Source organism: Oryctolagus cuniculus, chromosome 21 (genome assembly GCF_051225735.1).
Source record: "Oryctolagus cuniculus isolate XC-2025 breed Fujian yellow rabbit chromosome 21, ASM5122573v1, whole genome shotgun sequence".
Lineage (NCBI taxonomy): Eukaryota > Metazoa > Chordata > Mammalia > Lagomorpha > Leporidae > Oryctolagus > Oryctolagus cuniculus.
In genome coordinates, this window is record NC_142887.1 from 11,219,618 (window position 1) to 11,231,190 (window position 11,573).

Genomic DNA, 11,573 nt, shown 5'->3' on the forward strand with positions numbered 1-11,573 from the left:
CTTCCAGGCCAGCTCTCTGCTGTGGCCAGGGAGTGCAGTGGAGGATGGCCCAAGTGCTTGGGCCCTGCACCCCATGGGAGACCAGGAGAAGCACCTGGCTCCTGCCATTGGATCAGCGCGGTGCGCCAGCCATAGCATGCAGCCGGAGCGGCCATTGGAGGGTGAACCAACGGCAAAGGAAGACCTTTCTCTCTGTCTCTCTCTCACTGTCCACTCTGCCTGTCAAAAAAATAAAAAAAATAAAAAAGAGGGGGGGGCACTGCCGGGGACAGAAGGGGACCCCAGCCACTCTAGGTGTTGGCTGAGAACAGGTGTGACCGTATTGCTCTGAGATGGGCACAACAGGGAAAGCTGGGTGCAGGGCAATGGGGGGACCTCGACCTGATCTAGAAACAGTCCAGGGATCACAAGCAAAGGCAACGGGGGGCTGTGAGCAGAGAGGAGCCGTTAGAAGCAGAGAGAGGCTGCGGAAGACCCGCAGGGGACTGCCTCCCGCCGTCAACACAGCTACGGCCACGGCAGGGCAAGTAAACAGAACACAGCCAATGAGCGGTGCATCCACGATCCAGTGTGGACAGCTCCAAATGTGGATGGACAGCCAGGGCGGGGGGACGCTCGGTGGTGACACGGATGGACACCCAGGGTGGGGGGACGCTCGGTGGTGACACGGATGGACAGCCAGGGCGGGGGGACGCTCGGTGGTGACACGGATGGACAGCCGGGGCGGGGGGACGCTCGGTGGTGACACGGATGGACAGCCGGGGCGGGGGGACGCTCGGTGGTGACACGGATGGACAGCCGGGGCGGGGGGACGCTCGGTGGTGACACGGATGGACAGCCGGGGCGGGGGGACGCTCGGTGGTGACACGGATGGACAGCCGGGGTGGGGGGATGGGGCGGGGACATGGTGGTGACACGGATGGACAGCCGGGGCAGGGGGACGCTCGGTGGTGACACGGATGGACAGCCAGGGCGGGGGGATGCTTGGTGGTGACACGGATGGACAGCCAGGGCGGGGGGACGCTTGGTGGTGACACGGATGGACAGCCAGGGCGGGGGGACGCTTGGTGGTGACACGGATGGACAGCCAGGGTGGGGGGACACTTGGTGGTGACACGGATGGACAGCCAGGGCAGGGGGACGCTCAGTGGTGACACAGATGGACAGCCAGGGCGGGGGACGCTCGGTGGTGACACAGATGGACAGCTGGGGTGGGGGGATGGGGTGGGGACATGGTGGTGACATGGATGGACAGCCAGGGCAGGGGACACTTGGTGGTGACACAGACAGCCGGGGCAGGGGACGCTCAGTGGTGACTATTAAGGACTGTCCTGGTAAGTTTGGCATCTGGCATCGGCTTACACTCGGAGCTTGTGCCAACTGGGTTACTATGAGTCAGCCTCCTCTGGCTTACCCTGGAATAATCTTCTGGGCACTGGTATGACCATGCCTGGCCCCAGAAAGCAGGGACAGGGTCACGAGGCAAAGCCTACCCTGTGAAGGAGTCCCATATGATGATCAGGCAGCCGGGCCCCTTGTCCGCCGTGGCAATCCAGCGCCGGTCTTCGCTGACACACAGGCAGGAGATGACGTTCGGGTGGCCCTGTGGAGACGGACAGAAATGCTTTCCAACACCCAGGATGTCGCCCGGCCCCGGCACCAGCAGCGGAAGCCGGGCCCACCGAGAGCTCTGAGTTCCTCTCCAGGCTCCTGCGGCTGAAAGTTCAACTCCATTGGGTCCCCACCTCCCCTCCCCCCCACCCAGGGGCCCCTCCACCTCCTGGTGGGCAGCTCTCAGCCCTTCTCCAAACACCAGAAGGATGGGCCACACCCACACAGATGGGGCCTCCCTGGGGGCTGAGGCCCGTGCCCAACTCGCAAGCCTGGCTGAAAGTAAACACCTGGGCTCTCCCTGTCCCGGCCCCCAAGCTCCCCACCAGCCTCACTCTGGGAGCAAAAATACTCCTCACTCTGCCTCCACTCCATCCTCCTACAATCGTCCCCCACAGTCCCCCAACAAGGGGGCAGCCCTCCCCGCTGGGAAACAACCTGCTCCGTCTCCTTCACCCCCACTGGGCGCACCGCCTCCCATCTCCTTCACCCCCACTGGGCACACCGCCTCCCGTCTCCTTCACCCGCACTGGGCGCACCGCCTCCCGTCTCCTTCACCCCCACTGGGCGCTCGGGGCAGCTCTAAGGGGAGTCTCTGTCCCCCAGAGCCTCCACACCCCGCCCCCCGGCATTTCTACATTTCCTCCCACACCCTGTTCACGCTGTGGATCCTGGCGCCTGGGTTCATTCGTTTAACATCCACTGGCGGCCCCATGAGGACAGAGACTAGAGCTGCCTTGCTCATGACCACGGAGCAGACATGGTGCACCCTGGAGCCACGAACGAATGAGGGATGAACTAGCAGCCAAGGCCATTCCCAGCCACCTGACACTGCTGGGGCTGGACTCAAGCTGCCTACATCTCACCTGCACCTGCTCACAACAAGCTCCCCTCCCCCACTGTCCCTGCCCCACTGTCAACCAACCTCCTGCTGGCTGATTTTCCTCCTGTCCATTTCTGGACTTCCAGAAAGTCAATTTCTTTCTTTTTGTTTTTTAAGATTTATTATTTATTTGAAAGTCAGAGTTACACAGAGAGAAGGAGAGGCAGAGAGAGGTCTTCCACCCACTGGTTCACCCTCCAATGGCCACACAGCTGGCGTGCTGCAGCCGGCACACCGCGCTGATCCGATGGCAGGAGCCAGGTGCTTCTCCTGGTCTCCCATGGGGTGCAGGGCCCAAGCACTTGGGCCATCCTCCACTGCACTCCCGGGCCACAGCAGAGAGCTGGCCTGGAAGAGGGGCAACCGGGACAGAATCAGCGACCCGACCGGGACTAGAACCCGGTGTGCTGGCGCCGCCAGGTGGAGGATTAGCCTATTGAGCCGCGGCACCAGCCAGTCAATTTCTTAAGTTGCACTCTTGCATCTTGGATCCCTGGCACAATGCTGAGTGCTGACTGGGCTCTTGGCAAGTGCTCAGTGATGGGGCAGATGCTTGGTGCACCCGCATTCCACATGGGAGTGCCTGAGTTCAGGTCCCGGCTCTCCCTGACTCCAGCTTCTGGCTAGTGTGGGCTCTGGAGTTCAAGTACTTGGGTCCCTGCCACCCATGTGGGAGACGCAGACGGGGCTCCAGGCTCCAGAGTGCCAGGTGCCGCAGGCATTTTGGGAGTGAATCAAGGGTGGAAGATCTCTCGCTCTGTCACTTTGCCTTTCAAAAACTAAAAACTCTGTGATATGTTTGATGTAGGGGTCCACCAGGAAGGTCCTGATGTAACGATGGATGCCCAGTAAGAGGGCGACACAGCGCTGCTGACCAGGTCACCCAGTGGAGACGCACACATCGTGGGAGGCGGCCACAGTGTCAGGCGTGGGGGACGCAGGGTGAGGGGCAGAGCGGCGTGCAAGGAGAGAAGCTGCTGAGGGGAAGCAGGAGGTGGGGGCAGGGACCAGAGGGCCAGGGCAAGGGCCGGCCTCGGGCCCGAAGTGCAGGGCCAGGGTGCCCCCACCTGCAGGTGGTGCTGCCTGTTCCAGAAAGTGTTGTAGATGACCACCGTGTGAGCACAGACGTACAGGAGGACCCTGTGGCGCTCCTCGCGGATGTAGAAGACGGGGAGTGAGCTGTTCCATCCGAACGTCCAGGTCACCGTCTGCAGACGAGAGGGAACACGGGCGAGGGCTGCAGGCGTTGAGCGGCGGGTGCCCGCAGGGGAGGAGCCCGCACCCACAGTCCTGCACGGAGAGGCCGCTCCCAGCGAGTCCCCGACCGCACCGTGGAGGAGCTGCGGGACAGACGCCTGTCACAGAAGGAGGTGAACCCCACGAGGCCTGAGGAGGACGCGTCCCCAACAGGCGAGTCCTCGGGACAGACAGCAAGGCCCCGGGGCGGTGTGATGGAGTTAGCAGGCCCAGCCCACCAGCCCCGTGAGTATGCTAAAAGCCAGCAACAGGGAGAACTTCACCAGGAAACGAGGAATCCAGAACTCTGGTGCATTAGTGCCACAAGAGCGTTCAGTGGCACAGCCACTAGGGAAAGCAGTATGGCTGCTCCTCAGAAAACCGGAAATGGGGGCTGGCGGAGCGGGTAAAGCCACCGCCTGCAAAGCAGGCATCCCACATGGGCGCCGGTTCGTGTTCCACTTCTGAACCAGCTCTCTGCTATGGCCTGGGAAAGTGGTGGAAGATGGTCCAAGTCCTTGGGCCTTGCACCCATATGGGAGACCTGGAAGAAGGTCCTGGCTCCTGGCTATGGATTGGTGTAGCTAAAACTGTAGCAGCCATTTGGGGATTGAACCATTGTCTCTCCTTCTCTCTGTATATAACTCTACCTTTAAAATAAATAAATTTTTCTTTTTTAAAAATATGTCTATTTTAAAAATTAACTAGAGGGACTGGCACTGTGATGCAGTCAGTTAAAGCCACCTGTTGTCATATCATATCAGAGTGCCAGTTTGGCCCCAGCTGCTCCCCTCCTAATCCAGCTCCCTGCTGGTGCGCCTAGAAAGGCAACGGTTGATGGCCCAAGTATTTGGGCTCCTGCCACCTACACGGGAGACCTGTGCGTAATTCCAGGATCCTGGCTTTGGCCTGGCCATTGAGGCCATTTGGGGAGTGAAACAGCAGGTGGAAGATCTCTCTCTCTCTGTAACTTTGCCTCTCGAATAAATAAATAAATCTTAAAAAAGAAAAAAAAAAAACCTTAACTAGAGTCAACCAAATGTAGTAGTACCGAAAGGGATCAAATACTCAAAATCAGTGAGTTAGCCTGGAATACAGAAATAAAACCTCTGAACACTGCACAGCTAGAGTTAAACTCACAAACCACAGGAATCCCCCAGGGAGCACAGAGCAGGCCGGCAGCTGACGTCTGTCGGTTCTGCTGCCTCTCTTGCTCCCATCTGCTCACCCCCTGTGGTCTAGATCCCTGTTTAGAACTCTTTCTGTGTGGGTGTGAGTGGTAGAATCACGGAATCAAAATCCTCTCAAGCTGCAACTTCTAGGAACAGAATTATTTCCTATTTGGTTGGTTCGTGAAAGCCGACGTACTCCGATGAAACTGTTCTTTTTGGAAATGTGCTAATCCTAAAAAAATCCTCTTACTTGACCTGGGAAGTCATTTGGCCACTTCAGAAACTGGTTATAAGAAGGAAAGATCCCTAAACAGATTCAGAAGGTCAATGCCGGCCTCGCCTCACTCAGCGGCCACAGAGCGGCCTTACGCACACGGCGACCACAAGCCCGCGAGTCACACCCCAGCTGCTTTCACGGCCACAGCAGATGCTCAGAGCGAGCCACCCTTTCCCTGGTGGTCTGGGGCCGGCGCTGTGGCACAGCGAGCTAAAGCCCCAGCCTGCAGCACTGGCATCCTGTATGGGCACCGGTTCAAGTCCTGACTGCTCCTCTTCTCATCCAGCTCTCTGCTACGGCCTGGGAAAGCAGTGGAAGATGGCCCAAGTCCTTGGGCCCCTGCACCCATGTGGGAGACCTAGAGGAAGCTCCTGGCTCCTGGCTTTTGATCAAGCCCAGCTCTGGCCATTGTGGCCATTTGGGGAGTGAACCAGTATATGGAAAACCTCTCTCTCTGTCTCTCCCTCTCACTGTCTATAACTCTACCTCTCAAATAATTTTTTGACAGGCAGAGTGGACAGTGAGAGAGAGAGACAGAGAGAGAAAGGTCTTCCTTTGCCGTTGGTTCACCCTCCAATGGTCGCCGCGGCCGGCGTGCTGCGGCCGGCACACCGCGCTGATCCAAAGGCAGGAACCAGGTGCTTCTCCTGGTCTCCCACGGGGTGCAGGGCCCAAGCACTTGGGCCATCCTCCACTGCACTCCCGGGCCACAGCAGAGAGCTGGCCCGGAAGAGGGGCAACCGGGACAGAATCCGGCGCCCCAACCGGGACTAGAACCCGGTGTGCCGGAGCCGCAAGGCAGAGGATTAGCCTAGTGAGCCGCGGCGCTGGCCTCAAATTTAAAATATAAATTTAAAAAAAAAAGAGGGGCCGGCGCCGCGGCTCAATAGGCTAATTTTCCGCCTGCGGCGCCAGCACCCCAGGTTCTAGTCCCAGTTAGGGTGCCGGATTCTGTCCCGGTTGCCCCTCTTCCAGGTTAGCTCTCTGCTGTGGCCAGGAAGTGCAGTGGAGGATGGCCCAAGTCCTTGGGCCCTGCACCCGCATGGGAGACCAGGATAAGTACCTGGCTCCTGCCATTGGATCAGCACGGTGTGCCGGCCGCAGCGCGCCGGCCCTGGCGGCCATTGGAGGGTGAACCAATGGCAAAGGAACCTTTCTGTCTCTCTCTCTCACTGTCCACTCTGCCTGTCAAAAAACAAAACAAAACAAAAAGATCACATGGATCCCCAGGTAAACGGTCTGAGTGGGGGCATGCAAGCAAGAACAATCCTTGCTTTCTTCAACCCCACACCAGCAGCTTGCAAAAGGTTTAGAGGAAATGCACAGTGTGAAAACGTTATGCACGGATTCAAAACACGTGTTTGCACCCAAATAAACTGAACTTTCAGTTCCATTTCCCCACAATCTCTGGAGTGCTCTCAATTGCGTTGTCTGAATTTTGTATAAAGAACAGCGTTTTTGCAAAAAAAGAAGAAATGACGAATAAAAGTCAAGGAAAATAAAAGAAGAAAGAAGGTAAAGCCCCAAAGCTAAATCAACTTGCAGAGGGAGATGCCCTAGAAGTCTGGGTTCTGCAGGGAGTCAGGCTGAGAGGGCCGGCGCTGAGGTCACTCCTCAGGTGCCGCTCCCCGCCAGCTGGCTCGGCAAGGCCACTGCCCACTCCAGTCCTCGGGCAACGATTACTTCCCTCACACGGGACGACCGGAAGCTACCAGACAGAACCTCCTGCTCAAACACAGCCAAACCGACGAGAAGGAGGCGTCCAACCACACACAGCCCCAGCCCCATCCCCATCCAGTCCTGGTCCTCACCGAGCCCCCCACCCCACCCCCACCCCGTGCCTTAGGAACCGTGTGGCCCCTTCCAAGTCTCGCAAAGGCAAGAATCTACAGAGAGAGAGAGAAAGGACGAGTTCCAGTTCACAATCTGCAGAACGCAGCAGACAGAGGAAGAAGGAGAAACCCTCCTCTCCCGTCTCTTGCTAAATGGTAATATCTTTATTCCTGGCAGATGGTGGTTCTCCGGGATACTCTGAGCGGTGCCAAGGGCTCCTTCGGGCCACCTGGTGTTCTTCCTGCTGCTTCCCCTTTGGAAGGCGGGGCTTGGGAGCTCAGAGAGGCCAGAGGGGCAGGGGAGGGATCCTGGAATGAAGGAGTTTTACAAGGCTGGAGAGAGAGGAGTGCAGGGAGGGGAAAGGAGGTGAGGAGGGAGGGGGAAGAGAGGGAGCCGCCAGTCTCGACCTGGAGTCTCTCCCACCAACTGGCACCCTATGCAAAAGACAAAACCCGCCTGGAATCTCCCGCCTGCCAGGCAATGCTGTGGGACCCAGATGCGGCATTCCAAGTTCACGTTCCAACACACGCGTCTAGCCGGAGCCCTCCGCTGAGTGTTCAAAGACCCAAGTCTACCGCTAGCTTAAAAAGTTTCCCCCTGGTGGTATCTCCTCACCACAGGCATAAAGGCACCAACTGCACACACCCCCGGGCACCGGGAAGCCAAGGCCCACGCTACACTTACCAGGGGCTGCACCTCCGGGGCGGGCACCTTCTGGAAGAGACCGTCCTCCGTGGAGGTGGACACCTGGGACTGCTTGGAGACCGCCACCCTGCATGGGAATTCTTTGACTTCTTCATAGAGGGAGTAGGACACGCGCTTGTCTCGTCTCTTCTCTCCCTGTATGGGTTCCTCAGCTGTTTTGGGCCCCGCTCCGCTGTGTGGTGCCTGGTCGGTCCATTCTTCCAGCTCACCTGCCGACTGCCTCTCGTGAAGACCAACCTGCTGCTCCTCAGAGCTGCCTGGCTCCAAGTCAAGAAGCTCGTATTGCAAGCTCGGGCCTCGGGAAAGCTCATCGGGCATGGAGCTTCCCGACTGGAACGAATCCTTGGTCTTGCTACCTTTAGGGCTTCTCTGAAGAAACAAAGGGAGACAGGGACCCAACACGCGTGCTGTGCACTCCCCACCCACCCTGCTCCCCTTGACCCCCTCAGCCTGTCCCGTGTTAGCCCCCTGTGGAATTCAGGGTCGTTTTTGAAAGGACACCGGGGCCGGCACCTGCGCCGCAGCTCACTAGGCTAATCCTCCGCCTAGCGGTGCCGGCACACCGGGTTCTAGTCCCGGTCGGGGCGCTGGATTCTGTCCCGGTTGCCCCTCTTCCAGACTAGCTCTCTGCTGTGGCCAGGGAGTGCAGTGGAGGATGGCCCAGGTGCTTGGGCCCTGCACCCCATGGGAGACCAGGAGAAGCACCTGGCTCCTGCCATTGAATCAGCGCGGTGCGCTGGCCGCGGCGGCCACTGGAGGGTGAACCAACGGCCAAGGAAGACCTTTCTCTCTGTCTCTCTCTCTCTCACTGTCCACTCTGCCTGCCAAAAAAAAAAAAAAAAAAAGGACACCGGGACACTCTGTGCTTACATAATGAACCGCGGTTTACACATGCGGGTTTACCCTCGGCCTCCTAGCACACCTGCCACAGCACAACCACTCCTCTAAGTGGCCCTGGGGAGTCTCTGGAGAGGGACTTGTTCTTGGGCCAGAGCTGGGTTCTCCCGGGGGAGAGGTCTGCGGGAAGCCCCTGGTCCCCTGGTCACACGTCAGCTGATGCCTGCGAGCCCCCTGGGAGTCAGCCATGCACACACCTCCTCCGGGAAGTCTCCCCTCCGAGCCTCTCCCTGCGCCCCTCCCACTGCACTTGGCACATCACACCCTAGGGCTCCTCAAGGGAACAGACCGGGTGCCATCTGTCTCTGACCCACAGGCTGGAGCACACCAAGGGTGCCGGCAGCCATCCTGAAGGATGAGCGACTGGTGACGCAGTGACCACTTACTAAGGAACTGCCCGACAGAGAGTCAGAGGCAGTTTTCTTCAGCTTGAAGTCCCGGTACTTCACGGAGGTTTTCTTCTGCATTCCTTCAGTCTCCTCCTCACTCTCCTCCTCCTTCTCCATCTCTTCCTCTTCTTCCTCCTCCTCCTCTTCCTCCTCTTCCCCCTCTCCCACCTTCTCCTCTCCCTCCTCCCCATCCTCTTCCTCCTCATCCCTCTCCTCTTCCTCCTCCTGCGACCCCCTCCATGGTAACGTGTCCTCTCCTGATTCCGGGCGGGAATCATCTACTTCCTCAGCGTCGGCGTCGTCTTCTTCCATTTCTGTCTCTCCGTGTCCTTTCCTTTCTTCTGGGGGGGTTTCTCCGGCATCGGACATTCTTCCCCGGGAGTCTCCTTCAGAGAAAGGCGGGTCAGGATCGTCAGCAGGCTGTTCTGACTTCCTGGTGCACTAAGCTGTCGATGCATGTGCAGTCCCGAGCTCTGCTTCCCTACCACAGCACTATTCATGTTCTTGGGAAAGCCCAGGCCAAATCTTAAAAGTATTGTTCCGGGGCCGGCACTGTGGCACAGCGGGTTAAAGCCCTGGCCTGAAGCACCGGCATCCCATATGGACGCCGGTTCTAGTCCCAGCTGCTCCTCTTCCCATCCAGCTCTCTGCTGTGGCCTGGGAAAGCAGTAGAAGATGGCCCAAGTCCTTGGGCCCCTTCACCCGCGTGGGAGACCTGGAGGAATCTCCTGGCTCCTGGCTTCGGATCAGCTCAGCTCTGGCTGTTGCAGCCATCTGGGGAGTGAACCAGCGGATGGAGGACCTCTTTCTGTAACTCTGCCTTTCAAATAAATAAAATAAATCTTTAAAAAAGAAAGTATTGTTCCCAGGGCTCTCATCTTTATAAGGGTAACCTTAGACTCCTCTTTAAAGATTTATTTGAAGGGCAAGGTTACTGGGTGGGGGGGACAGAGGGAGAGAGAGATCAATCTTCCATCTGCTTCACTCCCCAGATGGCCATAATGGCTGGTGCTGAGCCAGGCCAAAGCCAGGAACACCATTTGGATCTCACACATGGGTGGCAGGGGTCCAAGCACTTGGGTCATCTTCCACTGCCTTCCCAGGTGTGTTAGCAGAGAGCTGGATAGGAAGTGAAGCAGCCAGGACCTGACCCAGTGCTCACATGGGATGCAGCTTAACCTACTGCGCCACACTGCCAGACCCCAAGGCAGCAAAACAAAGAACCCGGACATCAGCAACAATGCTGACTATAGGAACCAGAGAAACAGTGTATCTCAGGGGTCAAAAGCAGGCGCTCTGCGGGGGTGGGTGTTTGGTGCAGTTCAGACACCTCGTGGAAAGCCCACCATCCCATAGGCAGTGCCTGGGTTCAAGTCCCAGCTCTGCTCCCAATTCTTTCTGCTAATGCACACCCTGGAAGGCAGCAGGTGTCGGCTCAAGTACCCGGGTCCCTGTTACCATCACAGGACACAGGATGGGTCCTGGGCTCTTGGCTTCGACCTTGTCCAACCTGGCAACTGTGGGCATTTGGGGACTGAACTGGAGAATAGGAGAGGGACCTCTCTGTCTCTATATCCCTAACAAATAAGAATTATAAAACATTATAGAAGTGCCTGTCTCGCACTGAATCCCATCCCACCACCCGCCTGCTCTGTGACAGTGGGCAAGTCAATTAACCCACATAACCTAAATGTGTGTGCGAGAGGGGAAATAATCGTAATTCCAGGTCCTGGGGCTCTCATGAAGACCGCGGGACGGGCAAAGCGCTCAGCAGCGAGCGAGCGCCGGACCCGTCACAGGGAGAAAAGCAAGTCGGCATGCAGTCGCTCGTGTACTCCCCGCAGCTGACAGAGCGCCAGGCACTGCGAAGTGACCTAGGAGAGTAGATCTCTCCGGCACGGTCTGTCCATGTGAACCGCGGCGGGGCGACGGCGAGGGCGGCGAGCTCTCAGGTCTCCCGGGCCCACCTCAGACCCTGCCGCCCACCCCCACCCCGCAAGGCGCCAGGCCTCGCCACGCTGGGGACCCTGCCCCAGCCCCAGGCCTCCTCCCCGGACTTACAGACCACGTCCACCTCGGTTCGCCAAAGGCCGGGGTGGTCCCGCCGCCTGGCCACCTCCAGCGACCCCCGCTTCCTTCTCCGCGCGCTCCCTAGTTACGGTTGCCACCCACGCTCTGCCCCATGGCAACCGCCACGGCCGCCTAGCCGTAAAGCGGAGAGCGTAGAGCGTAAAGCGAGAGGCGAGACCGGCGCGCGGGGCGGCACGCCCCCTGCGGGGGCCGGGGCGTGGCCGGGGCGGGGCCGGGGCGGGGCCGGGGCGGGGGCTCTGCTTCCCCTCCCGTTCCTCCCGGCACGGTCTCCGCCCCCTGCCGCCGTCCCTGCAGAAACTGCGGCGGCCGAGGCCGGCGGTTAGGAGCTTCAAACCCCGCCTCCAGGTCGCGGCGGGCGGCCCGCCTGCCTCCCGGGAACTCCCTGCCTCCTGCTGGCTGACATCTATCAGCGGCGTCCACGTCCTGGCGACCGCCAGCCAGGCCCTCACCGGTGGGCACGGGGCCGATGCTGGAGCCTC

The 11,573-nt window shown here is 59.1% G+C and overlaps 1 protein-coding gene across 4 annotated transcripts in view; it reads right to left on the reverse strand.

The window, feature by feature from the left end:
• CFAP251 (cilia and flagella associated protein 251) overlaps positions 1-11,204 on the reverse strand; it is a 72,649-nt gene extending 61,445 nt beyond the window's left edge. For all 4 annotated transcript variants that reach the window (XM_051837766.3, XM_051837762.3, XM_089323072.1 and 1 more), the window contains exons 1-5: positions 11,065-11,204; positions 9,001-9,389; positions 7,697-8,086; positions 3,562-3,702; positions 1,494-1,603 (exon numbers count right to left, since the gene is read on the reverse strand). In XM_051837766.3, coding sequence (XP_051693726.3) covers positions 1,494-1,603; positions 3,562-3,702; positions 7,697-8,086; positions 9,001-9,372 — 1,013 coding nt within the window. In that variant the 5' untranslated portion in view covers positions 9,373-9,389; positions 11,065-11,204. The remainder of the gene's footprint in view (positions 1-1,493; positions 1,604-3,561; positions 3,703-7,696; positions 8,087-9,000; positions 9,390-11,064) is intronic.
• Positions 11,205-11,573: the final 369 nt, after the last annotated feature.